Source organism: Thalassophryne amazonica, chromosome 17 (genome assembly GCF_902500255.1).
Source record: "Thalassophryne amazonica chromosome 17, fThaAma1.1, whole genome shotgun sequence".
Taxonomy (NCBI): domain Eukaryota; kingdom Metazoa; phylum Chordata; class Actinopteri; order Batrachoidiformes; family Batrachoididae; genus Thalassophryne; species Thalassophryne amazonica.
The window spans coordinates 53,924,976-53,946,664 of record NC_047119.1 but is presented as its reverse complement, the minus strand read 5'-3'; the positions used below and the strand labels follow the sequence as shown (position 1 = coordinate 53,946,664).

Below are 21,689 nucleotides of genomic sequence, written 5' to 3'. Positions count from 1 at the left end.
TTCATCTTTGGACTCATGTATAGATGAAATATACAGAGTGGACACAGAAGGCTCCGTCCATGTCCACATTTAACACTGTGCAGAAATGACCCCGTCGATGAAAGAAGCCAATGTGACGACTGGTGAAAACATCTTGAACACAAAACAAAAAGTCCAGCTGCTTCTAATTAAACATCAACTAATTAATGAGATTAACAGGAGACTTCATCCTGAAGAGTACGAGTACTGGCTTCATGTGTTCATCATGCTCAGAACACAAATTCTACCTTTGTGAACATTAAACTCTGTACCAAGGTGGATGAATGCAAACTGATGCCTGTAGGGTATCTGTGCAAGAGAGTGTGAAATTTGTGCAGCTTTTTAAAGTAATCCTGAAGTAAAAAATGATCTAAAGGTTATTTTAATCAACACAAACTCATGAATAACAGAGCAAATAAAGTTCTAAACGCAATCAGTCAGTTTAATATTTTTGTTCAGAAGAGGTACAAAGGAGGTTTTCCAGGGCAAACACACAACTGAGTGACGGGCTACATGAACGCCGTCATGCATACGGACGGCTAATTCATGTTTCATGCAGCTGTGGTTTGACTGACTGAACATTTGTGTCTGCAAGTTTCACACGCAGCACACATAATGGAGTGCACCGCAGCTCACACTCAGCACTGCCCACGGCAACGGAGATAAGTGAGAATCAAGATTCATGCAGCATGTCTGGTGAATGTTTTCCACTGAAAGTAGCTCCTCTTACCCAACAACCAGCCATCATTGTCACTACGGCTCCTTTTTTTAACATAAAGTTGCTAAAGTCTCTAAAGTGGCCACATGTAGCAACAAATCTGCAAAGTTGGCAGGTGTGCTTGTGCGTGCACACCACAGGCGGAGCAATTTAATTCACAGAGTGCACTTGTAATCAACATTTGTGCTCAAGATCTTTCTTTGCATGAGTGGGAAGAGGCAGAGACAAAGAGCCTGTGCCAATTCTAATTAAGATGAAACAGAGAGCTGAAGAACATGGGAGGCTCTTGTCGAAGTTTAAGAGAAGCCTCATTATTATTAATTAGGATTCACGCTCTGTTGTGTCCGTGATTATCGTCAGTGTCCTCATCGGAATTGTGTTCATGTTCTCTGCGAGGGTGAAGCTCAGTTTTCTATTTTATCACATTTTTAATTTCAAAGGACTGGACTTTATTCTGAGAAATACTCCTTGCTTGACATAATTGTTCTTAATCACTCCCATCCACAACATTAAACAATAACGTAGTGCGAGAAGTGAGTATTATGTACATTTTTATGCCTAAAATGTCATGACTCTGTTAATGCATCGACATCACATCATTGCAGTCTATTTCAACGGACTCACTTTCGAAAGTTTACAACAAGGTGGTAGGAAATGGGTTTTTTTTTTAGTTTTATCCTTTATTTTCACTCATCTTTACGAGGCACAATTCAACAAATAATTCGTGTTAGCAGCAGGAAGGCAAATCCCCTGCCACCGCATTAAATTACCCTAAGATCATAATGAGGATAAAACTGCACAGGCGTGAAAAATATATTCCATCAGCTCAGCTGTGCATGATTGAGCTCAGTGTGTTGAATTAAAAAAAAATTATAAATGCTGACCGTGCAGCAGAGGTCACCGTCGAAACCCTCTGAACGCATTTCTCAGTTTGAATAAAATTGTTTTGCCTTTTGGCTCATCAAACGTGGACGTTTCTCCACAATCTTTGATGTTTATGCCCTGCATCTCCAAAGAATTACAAATGGCATGGAGTTCCCGTACAGCAGCTCAGCACAGATGGGCCACCTGTGCTGAAATGACCAGAAGATGTTGCTGCACAATTATGGGAGTGGCAGCGATATGACGGTTATACGCCGCAGCTGAGCATCATCAAAAGCACTCAAGTGCCCATACTTAGAGGAATGAGTTTCCTGGAGGTTGCTACAGCGTTTACAATACCGTAAACAATACCGTTACCAAGAGGAAAGTAAACAGCGCTATGTCCACCCGTTTTCTGAACCCACTCATTCCCATTAAGGATCACTGGGGGCTGGAGCCTATCCCAGCGGTCACTGGGTGAGAAGCGGGGTGCACCACAGACAAGCCACCAGTGAATCACAGGGTCAACACATATCGACAGTAAAAATCATTCACAATGGTCAATTTACACTCACCATGTCATATGATCTACAAGTCTTTGGAAACAGGAGAACATGCAAACTCCAGAGAGAAAGAACGGGCAGAAGCAAAAATTGGGACCTTCTTGCTGTGAGGTAACAGTGCTAACCACTAAACCACCGTGCTGCCTACAGAGAGAACATTTACTCATACTACAAACCAACAGGACCAAACCATCAAAGGAAATCAGTAGTTTGTGCTTAAATGTGAGGCTTTGCTCTCCTTTGGGAAAATCAATGTGTCAAACCCAGAACAGTCTGGGGTAAACACTGCATTAGACATTCGTAAGCAGATGTCATGCTGTAGACAGCCAAAAGAACCAGCAGGGGAACGCAGAACCTGTTCGACTAATTGCCACTGCAGAACAACAACACACTAATCTTGGTCTATTCTCAAAGAAAAAGAGGGAAAATGTCAGTCTCTCCGTCAGGTTGGAAAACAGTGTCATGGCAGAGAAAATAAACTGGAAAACAGAAACTCAGAAACTCATCTGCTCCCCCCCGGCCGCGAATTATTCATCTGAGGGAGTCGATGTTACTGAGCTCAAAGTGGGATTGGTGGCTTCCTGAAGACACAGGCTGAGGTCACAAAACAGTTTAATTTAAAGACGAACTATGCAACTCTGGTCAGATTTTCGCTGTTTCATTTTGTTTGTTTGTTTGTTTTCTAAATCACGTTCTCTACGGAGCCCCCCCCCCCCCCCCCCACACACACACACCTTCCACCTGCTGTCCATGTCCATTTGTTTTCAACAGACAGCCCTTGTATGTTCTCAGCAGAAACACGGTATTTCTCTGCATTTTTGGGCAAATTACACGGCAAACAAAGTGAAAATACAAAGAAAAAGTGACGATGCGGTGGAAAGCGGACATGTGTTGCGGTTTGTTTATGACCCGAAGCTCAAACAGGTCGAGGCGGTTGTGCAGGCGCGAGAACGGAGCCACTCTGTCAAAGTGTGTAGGCTAACACTTACCGACGCAACCTCTCCCATTTGCCTCGTCTTCCCTTCTCCACTGGGAACCGAAAAAAACGGCATTTTTCTCGACTGCTTCAGTGATTGCAGCGGAAAACAAAACACTACACCATTTTTCTGTAAGAAGTAATGCTGTGTTTCCATTGTGTAATGGCAGGCTGTCCCCGGAAGTGGTCAAATCCCACGATATCACGCAGGGGAACAAACGAGAGTGCACTGCCCTGTTGAAGCCTGCCACGGGTTGCCACATCCACCACACCACAGACCTGATTTGGGTGCTGTATGGTCACCACTCAGGTAGACAATCAGTCTATCCCCATCTAATAATCATCTCTCTGATGCAGCCAGATGAAACCGGGGTGGTGCCCTGGCCTCCTCCAGCCACTGAGGTGGACAATGAGGGACCTGCATGCTGGATTGTGGACAAAGAACTTCACACCATTGGCATTCCCTTTGAACAAAAAATAGCATCTCTGATAACCAAAGGGAAGCTGACATTACTGTGTTTGGCATGTCCTTTTTAATCTAGCATCCCAATGGACACTGACTCACTGAATTACCAACAGCCTGTTTCTCTGGGCTTCTGAGCTGCACCTCGCTGAATATATATTCAGTTATTCCGCCAATGCAGATAATGACACATACATGGTTGTTTAGTTGCAAATGTTTTTCTTGTTACATGTTCTGTCAGTGATGTGTTGTGCCTTCTGTTTTGTCTTGTGAGGGTAGCAACAACAGATGGTCACCTCACTAGGTCTGGTCTGCTTCAGGTTTCTTCCTGTACTCAAAAACCACAGAGAGAGATTTCCTGACCACTGTTGTCAGAGTGCCGCTCATGGGGTGGGTCTAGACCAGGGGTGGCCAAGTTCGGTCCTCGAGAGCCACCTTCCTGACACTCTTAGTTGTCTCCCTGCTCCAACACACCTGAATCCAATCAATGGTCAGGTGTGTTAGACCCCTGGTCTAGACTGTACTCATATATAGCACTTTGAAGTAACTTATGCTGCTGTTTGGCACTACAGTGGTAGGAGAGGCCACCCCTCATATACGACCACATTTCTACTGCAACAACTGTTTTTCTATTGATTTCACCTCTCAAGAGATGCCACCCCTCAAACGCAGCCAGCAGCCCACTCAAAAGGATGAAAATCACCTCACCAGCAGACATTCCATGGAAATTCCCTACCGAAGAAGTCCCAAAGAAGTCACGTCAAAACTCTCCCACAAACATGAGCTTGCGAGATTACTCGAGTAAACAAAAGAACAAAGAAAAATGGGTCCTGTTCACAAAACATCCGCCTCTCAGAAAGAAAAGGTTAACATTAGAAGAAAATCTGAAAGTCATTTGTTTGAATGAGAAAGGAGAAGGTTCCTGAAATAGTGCAGCAGATAACTGAAACAATCCTTCACTTGGTGATACAAGCATCAGATTGGCATGAATGTTCTTCAGAATCAGTGTTTGAGAAAAAAGTGGTGGCCACTTAAAAATCCAATATGGCGGCCAGGTAGGGGTCAATGAAGAATTGCACAGAGGTCAAATTTAAAAAGGCTTCAATCATATTGAAAGCTATATCACATTATGTGTCTGGTCACAAAGATTCCAAAAAGGTATAGTCTAGACAATCTATGACAATGTAAAAACAGCAAGAATGGTGCCAAAGGTCAATTTCAGTATGTACAGGAGTCATACTGTACCACCATATTGGATTTTCAAGTGGCCAGCACTTTTTTTCTCAAATCTGATTTATGAAGAACATTCATGCCAAATCTGATGCTTGTATCACCAAGTGAACAATTCTGGCCAAAAATCATACTTATCTGCTCCACTAAAAGTTAGCTGTTGATTTCATTGTTGGTAAAACGCAGATCAACAACATTCATACAAACACAGAAAACGCACTACAAGAAGAAACTCTTGCATCATGTCCTGATGGTAATGGATGAAGTTTCCAAGCCATCAGATGCTGCCATGCAAGTTAAAGATTTTATGCAAGTAACTGTTTTGTGGACTGATCTTGTTTTGATTTTACATCATTTTTGTGACTTTAGAGGATACAATTTTTGTGCTGTGATGTTTTGAACTTAGTGGAAGACATGACTTGTCTCTGACTGTACAGTAGTTAACAAATATACTTCATGCTTGTAGCAATAGGTTATTGAGTACTGTACACATGCTAGATTTGGTCTCCCCCTCAACAAAAGGCACCCCTCTGATGTGGTCACTTTTAATCTGCAGTTCAGGTGGCCTTAATAGAGGGGGACCACTGTATATAAATAAACAGAACTGAAACTGAAGTGAATGTCAGCTCTCTCCACAACTCTTGTCACTGTCCATATGAAAGTTTCAAGGTGGATGGTTGGGTGGGTGGAGATAATCCCTGAAAACACACTTTAAATTCTGAGCTATTGTGGCAACTGAAAAAAAATGATGGTGTGACAGGTACAAAAAGGAACAAACACTTAAAAAGTTATTTGCTTTTACCATTCGCTTCATACACACTACCGTAATTTCCGGACTATAGAGGACACCCACCAATTTTAAAAAGAAAAAAGAAATTGTACATAAATACGCTGCAGTTGTCTATAAGCCACAGGTCTCCATGTTATAACATGAGATATTTACACAGAAAGATGTTAGACACAAAGATTTTTTTTTTTTTTACTTTTAATTAAATACGTACCGTAAATGCTTTTTTCCCTGAAGTGTTACAAGTGAATATTGATGCCTACATCATGCAGCGTACGTGCACACAGTGTCTCTGCTCCACATGAAGAACTGAGTAATTTTAACATTTAGTTTTTCTAACTTTCATCGCGTGCAGCCAGGATCGGATGGAGTCTGTGGTAAATGAGATGTTAATGAGGCGCTGTGACTTTTTCGACTTTTTGTGCCAAGACAGAGAACCGGTTTGGAAGGGTGGAGGGAGAAGGCTCAGCTCCGCTAACTGATCTGACGGTGCAACTCGGGCACAAAGTGCCGGAGAGGGACTTTTCTTCACTAAAACGAACAGGTAAGACCTTATATTTACACTGTGTGTAAATTTACACCACATGAGGAGCGCAGCTGTCAGGAAATCAATTGACAGCATCAATTGATACATTTCGACCTGTAAAAATCCATAAATTAGCTGCATCATTGTAAAAGCTGCAGTGTTCAAAGCATGTACAAAAAGTAGCGGCTTATAGTTCGGAAATTACGGTATATAACAGCATCTCTAAGTCTCGGAGAGTATAAAAAGCTGTCCCTGAGACTTCTATGGTTGCTACGTGCTTATGCTATTCAGTGCAAGTGCTAATTTACGCTCTGAAGGGTTTGTGGCTCCATCTATTCATTTTAATGACAGACAGCCAAGAAAACTGCCGAGCTTGCTGGAATGTTTAGGTTACGTGATACAGCCAAAACCTACAGCTGCCAATACATGCATTTGATGCAGACATGCAGTTATACAGAAAATGTAACTGACCAGTGTGTTGTTGCTTTTTCAATGAGGCTGTGAATGTCTAAGCATGTCAAGCATGCTTTGCTCTTACCTTACGGCCGTCGCTTGCATGGCAGTTGACGTTGAGCGGTGTAAGCAAGGCCATTAGTTTTTCTTCATTCCCGCTCCTGCAAACACATACCCACACATAAATAAGATGAAAACATCCACCATGCACAGGATTAGTCTTGTCCCTCAGAGTCGGTGAGACAATGTGGTAGAATGAGATAAGGTGCACAAGGCTACAACGGGAACGAGAGAAATTTTGCCTGCTGAAATTGATAATGACAAAGAAATTGTTCAGGGAATGTTTGTGTACCTGATTGCAACAACCAAAAAAAAAGTTGTGCTGTTTAGCTGAGCTACAGAACAGGCTAAGATTTTGTCTGGTCTCCTTCAAGTGCTTCCTCGTTTATGGGCCCATTGCCCTGGCATTGGACAACCACCAAAGAGAGTTGCCAAGGTAGCGGCCAACCCAACTTGGCAATATTATCGCTGTGAGAGCCAGAAAGGAAGAAACTGTCAGACTGGAAGAAAAGGATCATTCACATAGTCTATGTGTTCCATCTGGTCTGCCTTTTACCTTTATTTTTTGGCTGAGCCAATCCACCCTTTTGTTCTGCCACAACATCTGCCAATCTCACCTCAAAATAAATAAATAATTCACAACCTCCTCCCTTCTTCTGTCGGGAAGTTTTCCTCATTCTTACCTTGTTCTTTACCTATCCAACTGTCATTTATCATCAACTGGTTCCTTCTTTCCTTCATCACATCCACCGATTCTGTTCACAGTCAAGCCATCCAGCATGATCAGGTATTCAGACTGAAAATAGCTATAAAAAAAAAACAAATAAATAAATAAAAATGCAAGGTGCTGCACTGGTGTGGGTGTGTTGCTACAGGCAGCAGTGACTATATGAATTATGATCCTGTAAATTGAAAAAATCCATGAGACACAACAACAAAAACACTGCAGAGTGATTTGTAACACTGGAAAAAAAAAAACACACTGAAACCTCTGAAAAGCTGTCAAACATAGCTAATCCTCTTCCAAGAATTTGGATCAGATGTAAAACAGACTAGATGAAATCGCAACTATGGTGACAAACTGAAAAAGGTCGGTGCAACATCAGGCCAGAGACAAAATGGACACAAGAATAATTAGACCTGAACACCGGAGTATGCACTGGTGCTGCACACTGTCCATCCACCACGCCACTGGACCAGCTGGAGTCCAGGATATCCAACACTCAAGCAGACAGCCGGTCTATCACCACCACCTTTCAAAAGTAATGATTTATCAGCTGTAGCCAGGTTGACTGTGGGAATCCCTTTGGCCTTTTTCAGTCGATTGGCCCTAAACACTGAGGCACCTGCGTGATGAATAATAATAATCAACGCTCCCTCACAATGCAATTGACAGTCCTCACCTGAGTCTTACAAACTGTTCATTTGATACAAATTCATTCCAGCAGTACCCATGGATCCTTCAAAAGGACCTAGTGAAGACATCCAGGTCACTGCTTTACATCCAACTCTTTCAACCATACAGTAAGACAGGAAGCACCAGCACCCTAAAGACTTGGACTTTTGTTCTCCTGCAAAGATATCAGCAACACCGAACACCTCTGACTGGAGAACCTCATGACTCCTTGTCCTTCTCAGGGATCTCTTGATCTTAAAGGCTGAGGACCCAAAGACATGAATGTCACTGCAAGATATGAGTGAATCAGTGAACAGTGAAAGCAGAATGTGCACGAGAGACTTCTTAAATGGACTGCTCTGCTTTTGAGATTAAAAACCTCCTGCTACCAGCAGATTGTTTGGCCATTACACACCAAGAGGGGAGAAAAAGTTTAATCAGAATTCTTGATTTGCGAATTCCTGTTTTCACTTGCAGCTCACAAAGTAATGTACGAGTTTTGCCTTATGACTCAGCTCCATCTTCACCAAAACAGTCCAATCCGCTGACGTATGTATGGCAGGATCAAACCCTAACACCTGCCAAGAGAAATAAGTAATGCAGGCTAAGATTTTTGATGGCCTGATAGTCGAGTGGTTAAAGCATTGGTCTTGAGCCTGAATCCCAGCCTGACGATTTCTTAATCCCCTAGTTGCTCCCGGTATGTAGTGAGTACCTTGTATGGCAGCACCCTCACATCGGGGTGAATGTGAGGCATTATTGTAAAGCGCTTTAAGCGTCTGATGCAGATGGAAAAGTGCTATACAAATGCAGTCTATTTAAAAGTTTACTAACCATTTCTGTACAAGATACAGGCATAACCCTCACTATGGTCAAGCATCACACCTACAAGACAAAAACAAGGTCCCCGTGTCACCCCGTATCACCTCAACAATATTAACATCTAGTTTAATATTCTACACTGTGATTCTCACTATTTAATTTCCTGTCTGTGTTTACCGGATGAATCTATACTGGAAGATATTTTGGGAGACTTACATAAAAAAGGATTACTGTATGCTCCAGACTATAAATCGCACCTTTTTCTCTTCTTTCTTCTTGTATTATCTGAGTTTATTTTGTTTATTGCTTTGAATCCTGGAAAACGTATTATAATGACTATTATGATTTTTCAGTCTATAAATTGCACTGGAATATAAGCCACAGGGACTCAAACAAACAAAAAACTACGACTTCCACTTAGGAAAAAACGTTAAGTAGATAATGATCAAACAGCTTCAGGTTTTTCAGATCTTGCGGACAATGTTCAAATATTAGACCCAAAAAAATTTAAGAATTTACTTTGAATTAACCAGAATTTATCTGCTTAATGTCAGAAAATGGACTGAAATTAAAGGTGAGTTCTGCAGTCCTGCACAGAAATAACTGGGCAGCAGTCCTGCATGTATTAAGTCATCTACAATCATTGTCAGAAACAGTCACCACAACAGGCTCACACTATTAACTGTTTCATCCTCTAGAGCTCTGTGGAGGGACGCACGCACGCACGCACGCACGCACAAACACACACACAGACACACACACAAAATAAATAAATGAATAAATAAAATAGGTAAGATAAAGAAGAGAAACAAGAATATTCCATAAGACAGATTTGGGAGTAATGTGATCAAAATCAACAGAAAATAAAAATGCATAACTCAAAAAATAGGACTGGAGAAAAGTCAGTCAGGGGCTCAGCTGTGAGAGCAGCACATCGAGCTCAGAGTTAATACACTGTACCCCAAAATACACTGGGGTACTGCTACGCTAAGCCAGCTGCTTCCAAACAGCGTGCGTGCGTGTGAGAGAGAGAGAGAGAGAGAGAGAGAGAGAGACACTATTGAGGTGTCTGGCACTCAGCCACCCACACACACTATCACATGCAGTTGCATGTGATCATGGTAAGATTTCTAAAATTTTTAAGTACAAAATCTGAAATGCACATCTGCACTTATGCATATACAGTAATCATAAATCCTAAATATGCATATACAGTAATCATAAAGTATTTTCAGTAGGAGCACAAGTACAAAATTAAGGGGTGAAAACCATAAATCATCCTGCAACATACTGTAATTATTCACATTTTCACCCACTTTAATTGCATTCCTGATATTTTAGTAATAAATAAACTCCCTCAAACATTTCTGTCAGAAACATTGTTTTCTTGTGATCGCAATTAATATATTCAAGTATTACATTTACATACATGTGAAAAAGAATAACTTTGACAATAAGACAGCAGCACTGAGACGCTGAGTGTTCCTCAACTGCTCCTCAACTTACAGTTATTACTGAAGGGAGACTTTATGTGAACCTTCAAAGTTAGAAAACATCATCATTATTATTATTATTATTAGAGCTGCACAGCTGCATGTTTCAACCTGGATTGTCTAACATGTTAAACTAAAGTTTCTGGTCATATTTTTGATGGAGATTTCATTGTCACTGTTACATTTAATGTTATATTTATAATGAGATGTTATAAAACAATGGCTTAAATAAAGGATAGTTTTGTTTTTTAGGCTATATGCCGACCCACATAATTCATTTACATTCTCATTACAAAGCACAATTCAATCAAAAACCATTTGGATCAAATTCATGGTTTAGTATTAAATTAAAGACGAGTGTTATCATAGAGGTAGCTGGGGGGGGGATTACAAAATTTTAATTAACTGAAACATCATTGATAACTGCAAGAGTGTAAAGTGCAACAAGGTGAAAATGCAACTTGCACGGTCTCAAAAATGGTCACAAAATGCAACCATTTGGGACAGTCTGGAGCCCTGATAACATACCTCTAAATGTGCCGTGCACGCATACATGATGCTCTGAGGGCCTGTCACACCCCTCACTACAGGAGCTGAGGCCACTGATGAGACCATCGTGAATTATCTGAGGTCACGGTTCACATTAGGGATAACAGTTCAGCCGGCTACATACAGTGTGTTATCTGACAGACGGCTGGGACAGTCAAAAAGAAGAAAACCATCATTCCACCACACAACAAAAGAGGAGGGGCCTGACAAATGTCCTGATTTACAATTTTTATGTTTTCAGCAGGACTACAAGGACACACCCACCTCTACATGGGAGCAGCCAAGACAAGTGTTGACATGTATGCACTTCCAAACCAGTCAAAAGAGGTCACCTGGAATAAGCATGCTGTGACCTTTAGGGTCACTCAGTCAGTGCATTTACCGCTAAGTGATAAAGCTGCAAACTGTGTATGTTAATTCTAATCCAATTACATTTTTTCCGTGAATCTGATTGGTTAAGTGTGTGAGATTTCAGACTGTATAATATCGGGGTAACAGTGGCAAAATATTTGACCGTTCCACGCCCTGACCAGTGTTCTGACGAGATGTCATTCCTGTCATATGTCGTCTACGCAACTGTGCATACGCAATATTGTCGGGATGCGGAACTGCTGCTTTATGTGACGAGACACACAATTCGACAGAACACCAGCTGTTAGCACTGTTAGCTGAGAGCAAGAGAAAGTCGCATACCGACGCCACTGCCTAAATGGGCAAATTTAAGCTACCATACGAAAGTATTGAAGTGGATTCTGATACAGAATTACTGTTTCACCTTTGATGGATTTGATGACTTTTCATGTATGATGGATTACTCCGCGCCCTGACCACTGTTGAAGCAACACTCGGCTTGACGGTAAGCTTCGGCGACTGAATTACCTACAGAAAAATAAACCATGTAAATGACGGAATTGAATTAGAATGGGAATAACCCCCTTGTGTCTGTTGATTTGCGGACGTTCAACAGTATGACATGTACATGACATAACAGTATGAATGTCTGCAAATCACGTCTGAAAATCGTCTGCAATCAATCACGACGTTCATACTGTTATACATATATACGTATAACAGTATGAACGTCGTGATTGATTGCAGACGATTTTCAGACGTGATTGAAGACGTTCATACTGTTATACGTATATATGTATAACAGTATGAGGGTGATTCTTTAACTACGGGCACTATTGGCCTTGTAAATGTAATTTCCACCACACCATTGCCTTACAATATAAAGCGCCTTGGGGCAACTGTTTGTTGTGATTTGGCGCTATATACATGTGCTCTGATGTCACTGTTTATCTCCATAGAAACTACCCAAACAATCTTTCATATAAACTGCTTAAAAGGACACTACAGTGTTGTGGTGGAAATTACGGCAATCGTGTGGGACAACTACATTTTGTTTAAAAAAATCACAACAGTTGTATGGCATTGAATACCCCAATTATGTTTTGATTATTTTACTGATATTTTATTCAGAGATATTTTAAAACATTAGAAAAAATGTTTCTTTACCATTCATTTTTATCATTGAAGATCAAAAGTCTGGGTGTGGGACAAGCACAAAACGGCAATATTTGCATATAATGATGCTGAAAAAAGGTGAAAAAGTCATCATAGACTACTAGAACAAATTTCTTAACATACTTTCATTGTAAAGATAACTAGAAAAGTGTGAAATTTCCCCTTTTTTCTGTTTTTCATACAATATGATCAAAGGACATAATAAGTGCCCGTAGTCTAAGAATCACCCATGAACGTCTGCAAATCAACAGACACAACAGGGTTATTCCCTAATTATACTGACTGAAGGAAATCTGTTGTATGGTTTTTGAGCTGATCCTCAAAAACCAATCGCTGGTGTTCATGGTAAGGATTTAGTTTAAGGTGAGAAGGTCCAACGGCATCTGTGCCCCATGTACATCTGGAGTTGGGTCAGTAAGGCCATTCGGTGTACAACATTTGGTAAATAATCATGTGCAAGGGTTGAGGCACGTTGAAGTTTGGATAGATGTTTGGATTTCAGAATCTGCTGACTCCATTGGAGTGGGGAAAAAAAACGGCAAGAACTACATTCAGGAGTGAAGAAAATTCAAGGCAAAATAAAGCTTAAACAGGATATTAAAAAAAAGCACTAATGGGTTATGCAAAGAAAAGCCAGAGGAAAGACAGGAAAAAAATAAGAAATGGGAGAGGAAGAGAGCGAGAAACAAAAGGAAACAAGGTCCCAAGAGAGGAAACATTGAAAAGGAAGTAATGAATTACAAACATGGAAATACAGACAAAAGAGAAAACAAACTAATGAGAGCACAGGAGATGAGACAGAAGAGGAAAGGACAGGAAACGAGGGGAGCAAGGAAGGTAGGAAGGAATACTGTGAAGGAGAGACGGCAAAGACATGTGGAAGAATGTCACATGTCAAAGTCGGTAAAGCAGAGAGAGACAACAAAGAGCGCACCGTCTGGTACTCACCTCGCCGCCTCCAGCAGCTCATCCTTCTTGTATTCACCTAGATGGTTACAGAAGATCATAGTGTCAGACAACTAACCACTGTTACACACACACACACACACACACACACACACACACACACACACACACACACACACACACACACACACACACACACACACACACACAAGTATGCACAAGGAACCAAACACACACACACACACACACACAGAGGAAGGCTCTATCTATAGGGGAAGGCACCATCTACACCCCCCCCCCCCCCCCACCACTCTCTCATCCTCCCTCAGTGCGTACCCCTCTGGCTCCGGTTGCCGTGGCGATGCGTTGCCGGCAGCGACCACAGCGCATTCATTGTTTAGGCGATGAGCTGCGGACTGACAAGCGCTCCTTGCCTCTATCAGTCTGTCTGTCGACGCCTGCGTCCATCCTTCTGTCCTTTGCAGCGTTCGCCTCTCGTCTCTCGCGCGCCGCTCATGTTGCTAACCGTCTTCTCTCTCTCTCGCCGTCATCTTTGTCCCGCTCTCGCTCACTCCTCTCAGACTGTCTCTCTTTCTTTCGTGTCCCTGCTTCCTCTCCCCCCACCGCCCCCGAGGGCTAAACGCGCAGTTACCATCCAAAGGGTAGAGAGAGAAAAAAAAAAAAAAAAAAAAAAAAACACCCAACAAAACGGAAATAAACAAACCCCTCCCCCTATCAGTCTTCTCCTTCACTCGATCAGATGCCCCCCCCCCCCAAACACACATCTATACAGTTACAACACACACCTTCCCGAAATGACGCTTCACCGTCTATAAACACAAAACACATGAGAAGTAAAAAAAACATTAATAAAAAAAGATTAAAAAAAAGAGAGAGAAATGGAAAGATGAGGAGGAGGATGATGAGAAGACTGTACACGCCGCCGATGGAGGGGTGGGGTTAGGATGAGGAGCAAAGACGAAAAGTTACACAAGTGAAAAAAGAGAGAGGAAGGAACAAAGGATTTGCAGATGAAAGAGGGAAGAGGATGATTAGGGATCTGGAAACTGACATGCATGGATTTGACACGGTATAATTGGTGTTAGCGAGGCTGCGAAGGGCAGCGAGCGAGAGCAGAGTAGAACAATATGAAGACAAAGACAGAGAAAATGTACAAACAGAGATCAGAAAACTGAATTAGACTATTTGTACCACTTCATATGTGAGAGATTTTTTTTTTTTTTAAATCATCTGACCTCAACAGTTTTTTGTTTGTTTGTACGTACAGGTAGCTCTCTTACATTATTCACAGATTATGGAAAAGGTTATGGAGAGACAGATAAAAAGAATGAGTGGGTTCCCTCCAGTTTAACACAATAACTCAAACAGTAAATGCTCATTTTTTTTATGTCTCCAAAATAAAAGGAGATACGAGGATAAACCAGTAAACATGGATGCACCAGACCAATACAAAAAGCAGCTTTGTTTTTCTTATGTAATATCCAATCAGACTTCCCTGCCACCTGTTGGGTGGTTAGTAGATGCAGGAAATTAAGCGCATGTGTGGTTGAAATTGTGTGTATCTTACATTTCCAAAGCCTATATCTGGAAGACACCAAATGGTAAATGGATTATGTTTATACAGTGCTTTTTCATCTGAATCAGAAGCTAATTGAGCTTTACAATGATGCCTCACATTCATTCACTCTCTCTCTCTCTCTCTCACACACACACACACACACACACACACACACACACACACACACACACACACACACACACACACACACACACACACACACACACACTGATATCAGGGTGCTAAACTGCACACTGTGAACAGCTGGGGATTAAGGACCTTGCCCATGGGCCCTTAGTGATTCCCAGTCTGGCAGGGGTTTGAATCAAGGATCCTCTGGTCTCACACCCAACGCTGAACCATCAACTCTCCAAGACCAGAACTGCTTGTGCTCACAAGCCTCATTAATGACAACTTTAGAAGATTCCCTTGCTTCTGTACAAAGTTGGATGTCAAGTAATGTCTTACTTTTAAACTTGGAGAAGACCGAAATTATGGTTCTTGGTCCAACGAGACATCAACATCAGTTTGACCAGCTGATGCTTAACCAAGGCTCATGTGTCATACATCACACTGACAAAGTGAGGAACCTTGATTTTTGATCCCATGCTGTCCTTTGACCTACACATCAGAGATAACACGAGGACTGCTTTCTTCCACCTTCGTAACATAGCAAAGGTCCATCCCATCCTGTCTATGGCTGATGCAGAGACAGGATGACCATCCATGCATTTGTCTCGTCTAGACTGGACTAGGGCAAGTGGCTGGCGATCACCTTAGTATTCCTTCTGTTTTTCTTGTTTCTTGAGTGGGAGATAGGAGCTCCCACTTTGGCTGTTCCCTTTTTTGCACTCGGGGTCGCCACAGCAGATCCAAGATGCCCTTCCGGACGTAACTCCACATTATATGGAGAAATGTGTCACGGGTGAGGTTTCAACCAGGAACCTTCCGCACTGAAACTAAGTGCACTAATCACTTGGCCACCACCCCTGCCATGCTCCTTATCTCTGTAATTCATATTATTAGCAACGGAACAGGTCTCACCATCACTTCATTTAATTTCTAGATCTGTTAGTGAAGCTCAGTTGTAGCTGCTTGGATTCACCTAAGTATACTCTCTGCTTTCATGTTGATTCAGTGTTGGTGAATTCATACCTTAGGTGCAGTTATTTCCAGCCAACTGATTCTGCTCTTTTTATCTCTGTCCAAGGCACTGAGGAGACCTCCTCATGATAGCTACACACCACAGGGCACTGGACTGACCACAAGATGCCCTGGCTGAAGCTGATGTAGCGACCTGTGGACCACCTTGCTGAGGGTGACCTCTCTAAGCCACTGCAGTCTGCTTTTGGAATGCAGTCTTCCATGAAGACAGCTTTTGCTAAAATGAATGAGGTGATGGATGGACTCTGGGCTTGCACCCCAGGTTGCCAGACTTATCTCACAACGCATTGCCTGTGACACCAATGACTGTGTGCCCACCTCAATAATGCACTCTGTTTTGATGCTATTCTTGTGCTAGGCATGTTTTTGTTTACTACATAAGAATCTCACCAACATGACCGTAGAAAAAATGACATTTTCAGTACCACGGTGCAGCTCTCAGGTGTTTTTTGGGGGTGGGGGTCCTCGTACATAAAAATGTATGCAATTCTAAAACATCCTCAAATTGTAGTTGCAAGTTCACACTTAATGGCAAAAAGCTTTTAATTAGCAAAGCTGGCAACTTAAATATTTTGTCACAGACGGCAACACCAACAAAGAATAATAATGATTCAGTCTGTCCAGATATTTATGAACCCAACTGTACTTAAGTATGTATAGGCACATGCGTTGGACCATGTAGGTGTGTCCACGTTTCAATACTGCTGAGAATCCTGCTCATTTCAAACAGAAGAGACAAGGACAGGTTACAGCTCAAGACCAGCTCGCTGCGTCCTGAATGATGATATTTTACGTGTGTGTGTGTGTGTGTGTGTGTGTGTATATCTCCGTTAGCAGAATGCAACAGATGCCTGCGATCACTGTTTGAATTTCAATTACTGTATGCTCAAAAGCATGGCGTGGCGCTGTGAGCAAACGCCTGTATGTGCGTTCATATGTGCACATTCCAGGGTCATGCACTGGTTGCAAGTCAACGTAAGTCAGTCTACAGGGTGCCTCAAAAATGTACCCAAAAGCACTCTTAAATATGAATACCAGGAAATGGTTTTATTGGGAAATAATGGTGTTTTCCTCATTTCAGGAACCCTAAAGTTTGTTAAGCAAGACATTAAAGTCCAGGAAAAATGTCGCAGTTGACCCTAATTCAGAGAACAAAAATCGTCGACTTCTGTGCAAAGCATTCTAAGGGCTGACTTGCATCTCTTTCCATACAAAATTCAGTCTCAGAGTGAACTAACTCTCTAGCAAATGGCAGGGAGACTTGAATTTGTGAGGTGGTTTTCTGGAAAACTGTAGACGGATGATTTGTTTCTGAGGAAACTTCAGACAAGGAGGTTACATTGATCATGTGGTGTAAAAGATAAAGGGTTAAACATTAAAAAGGATAGACTGAACTAAAAGTTGTGCATTGGGGAGAAAAATTACATGCTCCTGCCACATGGTCATGCAGAAAATGTCTGATAATAATGATTGTTTTTTCTGTGCTGGGTACATTTTTTGAGACACCCTATATACGAGGTCTCTTAGATAATAAACCGACCCTTTTATTTTTTTTTTTTAACTATATGGATTTGAATGACATGCGATTACACCAATCATGCTTGAACCCTCATGCGCATGCGTGAGTTTTTTCACGCGTGTTGGTGACGTCATTTTCCCTGTGGGCAGGCCTTGAGTGAGATGTGGTCCCGCCCTTTCGGCTGAATTCCTTTGTTTCACACGCTGCTCGAGACGGCGCGCGTTGCTATATCAAAATTTTTTCTGGACCTGTGAGGAATATCCGAGTGGACACTATTCGAGAAATTAAGCTGGTTTTCTGTGAAAAGTTTAACGGCTGATGAGAGATTATGGGGTGTTTCTGTCGGTGTAAGGACTTCCCACGGAGCGGGACGTCCTGCAGCGCTTCCAGGCGCTGTCGTCGGCCTGTTTCGAGCTGAAAACATCCTAATTTAAGGCTTAATTCACCCAGGACATCGTGAGAGAACAGAGAAGATTCAGAAGAGGCCGGCATGAGGAATTTATGCGGACATTCCACTGTTTAAGGACATTTTTTAATGAAAGACGTACGCGCAAATTCGCCGAGTCGTTTCCGTGACGACTCGGCAAATCTGTGTGCGCCGCGACAGGAAAAACACCTCCGTGTTGAAAACCATTTGTAGAATTCAGGTGGCTTTTAATGGCTTTCAACAAGTGAGTAACTGAGAAATTGTTTAACAGCTTGGGCATGTTCCAACTTGCCAGTTAAGATTTCCAACGGAGGTGTTTTTCCTGCCGCGACCCCCCGCGGTCGGGTCCAGCCCGACATGCGACTCTGCCCGCACGTTCTTTCATTACAAAATGACCGTTAACAATGGAATGTCCGAATGAACTCCTCATGCCGACTTCTTCTGAAAGTTCTCTGTTCTCTGACGACTTACTGCGTCAACAGAGCCTGAAATGTGGAAGTTTTCAACTTGAAACGGCGAGACGCTGCCGCCTCGAAGCGCAGATCGCCGTCAGGCGCCGTGGACCGTCCTTAAAGCGACACTACCAGACCAAAATCTCTCATCAGCCGTTAAAATTTTTACAGAAAACCAGCTGAATTTATTGAATGGTGTCCACTCAGTTGTGCCTTACAGTTTTGAAAAAAATTTTATCAAACAAAGCAACAGTCTCTGAGCCATTCCTAAACAATGAAAAAAATCGACGAGCGGGTGGACGACTCCTCACTCAAAGACTGCCCACAGGCGAATGACGTAACCGACAGGCGTGAAAAAACTCTCGCATGCCCACGAGGGTTCAAGCATGTCTGATGTAATCACACGTGATTCAAATCCATATGGTTTTTGAAAAAAATAATAAGGTCGGATACTTTTCTAATAGACCTCGTATACAGTGAGGTAAATATGTATTTGATCCACTGTCGATTTTTCCCCACCTACAAAGATTGGAGAGGTCTGTAATTTTTATCGTAGTTACACTTCAACTGTGAGAGACAATAAAAAAAAAAAAAAAAATTCAGAAAATCATTGTGATTTTTTTTTTAATAATTGCATTTTATTGCATGAAATAAGTATTTGATCACCTACAAACCAGCAAGAATTGTCACTCTCACACACCTGTTAGTTTAAGAAGCCCTCTTATTCTGCACTCTTTACCTGTATTAACTGCACCTGTTTGAACTCATTACCTGTATAAAAGACACCTGTCCACACACTCAGTCAATCACACTCCAACCTGTCCACCATGACCAAGACCAAGGAGCTGTCTAAGGATACCAGGGACAAAATTGTAGACCTGCACAAGGCTGGGATGGACTACAGGACAACAGGCAAGCAGCTTGGTGAGAAGACAACAACTGTTGGCACAATTATTAGAAAATGGAAGAAACACAAGATGACTGACAATCTTCCTCGGTCTGGGGCTCCATGCAAGATCTCATATCATGGGGTAAGGATGATTCTGAGAAAGCCCAGAACTACACGGGAGGACCTGGTCAATGACCTGAAGAGACCTGGGACCACAGTCACAAAGATTACATTAGTAACACACTACGCCATCATGGTTTAAAATCCTGCAGGGCAGCAAGGTCCCCCTGCTCAAGCCAGCACATGTCCAGGCCCGTTTGAAGTTCACCAGTGACCATCTGGATGATTTTGTGGAGGCACTGGAGAAGGTCATGTGGTCAGATGAGACCAAAATAGAGTTTTTATTATCATCTCCACTCGCCGTGTTTGGTAGATGACCGTGAAGGGTGCTTTTCTGCAAACGGGAAAGGATGACTGCACCATATTGAAGGGAGGATGGATGGGGTCATGTATCATGGGATTTTGGCAAACAGCCTCCTTCCCTTGGGGGAGATGAAGGTCTAGTGGTTAAGCGTTGGGCTTGAGACCAGAGGATCCTTCCCTCAGCCACACACAGCCAGGGCAACTAAGGAGTGTCTCCATAAGAAGTATTTCATAGTCCTGGAATGGCCGAGCCCATCTCTAGACCTGATGTGAATAGAAAATCTTTGGAGGGAGCTGAAACACCAAAACCTGAAAGATCTGGAGAAGATCTGTATGGATGAGTGGAACAAAATCCCTTCTGCAGTGTGCAAACTTGGTCAAAAACTACAGGAAACGTCTGACCTCTGTAACTGCAAACAAAGGTTTCTGTACCAAATATTAAAGTCTGTTTTTCTCTTGTATTGAATACTTATTTCATGCAATAAAATGCAAATTAAATATTTACAAATCATACAATGTGATTTTCTGAATTATTTTTTAGATTCTTTCTTTCACAGTTGAAGTGTACCTATGATAAAAATTACAGACCTCTCCATTCTTTGTAGGTGGGAAAACTTGCAAAATCGACAGTGGATCAAATACTTATTTGCCTCACTGTATATATAACTTGACCGCTCAGTAAAGACCCAGCACAGTGTAAGTGTGTGAGCACGCATGTGCATGTTTAGCATGTGGGTGTACTGTGCATGTATAGATGAAGCTGACTGGACCACCAGTCGACTCGATGGTCTGTAGCCTGTTTCTGCATGATAGTGATGAGTCTTTGAATAGTGTGTGTGTGTGTGTGTGTGTGTGTGTGTGTGTAAGCGGTTTGCCCACTATTATACAACTAGGTGTGAGTCAGTAGCCATGTGATGCATTTAGAACTTGAGCAAGGTCACGGCTGCCCAGGCTTCAAGTGGATCTGGGGGCACCAAAAGCAATCAAAAGGGAAAAAAAAAGGCAGTGAACAGAAATGATAAAAGAATATGTTTTGGTTCTTTGCAGGCCAACTTCACACAGTCATCCACTTGCACTGTGTGATTAATTGAAGCGCTACAAAGAGCTTCTCTCTGGAATAATAATATTTTACCAAGACGTTTTATGAACTCGAGGCTCTGGATGCTCCTGTATACATGGTAGATATTAATGTTATATGTACAGGCGCACATTTAACAAAACACAGCTTTCCCAGATGATGCACAACATATTGCTGTATCACGGCGAGGACCTGCTGACATCTTTACACACGGAGCCACGTCACTAATAGTGTCAGAATGCATTTGTGACAATGTGTATTAACATAAGAATTCATGATGATTTCTGCTGGTGTTTTGTCATGACTGAAGCCGTGGCAGTGTCTGAACACTGAATGACAATCAGACAAGAAAATCACTTATGTGCATTTACACATAGGCAAGACGCTTTACGAATGTCATATTTATGTCATTGTTGGCAGATTCCTGACATTCGTAAGGTGATTTAACGCATCTGAATAGATTTCTTAATAACGCGTGTTGTGTGTGATATTCGTGATTTTTGTGGAGCATGTTTTTAGCTGTCAATAAATCTTCCACGAATGTCACGCACCACCCTCATTTCGCCTCATGTCATGCAGGTCGCAACTGAGCGTATTGAACCATCTTGATTAGTGGTGATCCTTAACAGAGCGTGACAGCCTTCTTCTCTGACGTGCGCACAATTAAACCCTGCTGCACCGCATTCAGTTTCATTGCTGCAGTATCGGGGCTTTGAAATGAAAATTGTGAAATCTGAGGAAAATTTGAAGGGGGTCATGGAGGCATAGGCCCCCAGGAGCCGGGGTCTCAGGCCCCGTGGGATCCCAGAA

At 42.2% G+C, this 21,689-nt stretch overlaps 1 protein-coding gene across 1 annotated transcript in view; it reads right to left on the bottom strand.

The window, feature by feature from the left end:
- The window catches only part of LOC117529029 (poly [ADP-ribose] polymerase tankyrase-1), a 211,339-nt gene that overhangs the window by 128,931 nt on the left and 60,719 nt on the right, over positions 1-21,689 (bottom strand). The window contains exons 5-6 of the mRNA XM_034191721.1: positions 13,391-13,427; positions 6,681-6,756 (exon numbers count right to left, since the gene is read on the bottom strand). Of these exons, the coding sequence (XP_034047612.1) occupies positions 6,681-6,756; positions 13,391-13,427 (113 nt within the window). The remainder of the gene's footprint in view (positions 1-6,680; positions 6,757-13,390; positions 13,428-21,689) is intronic.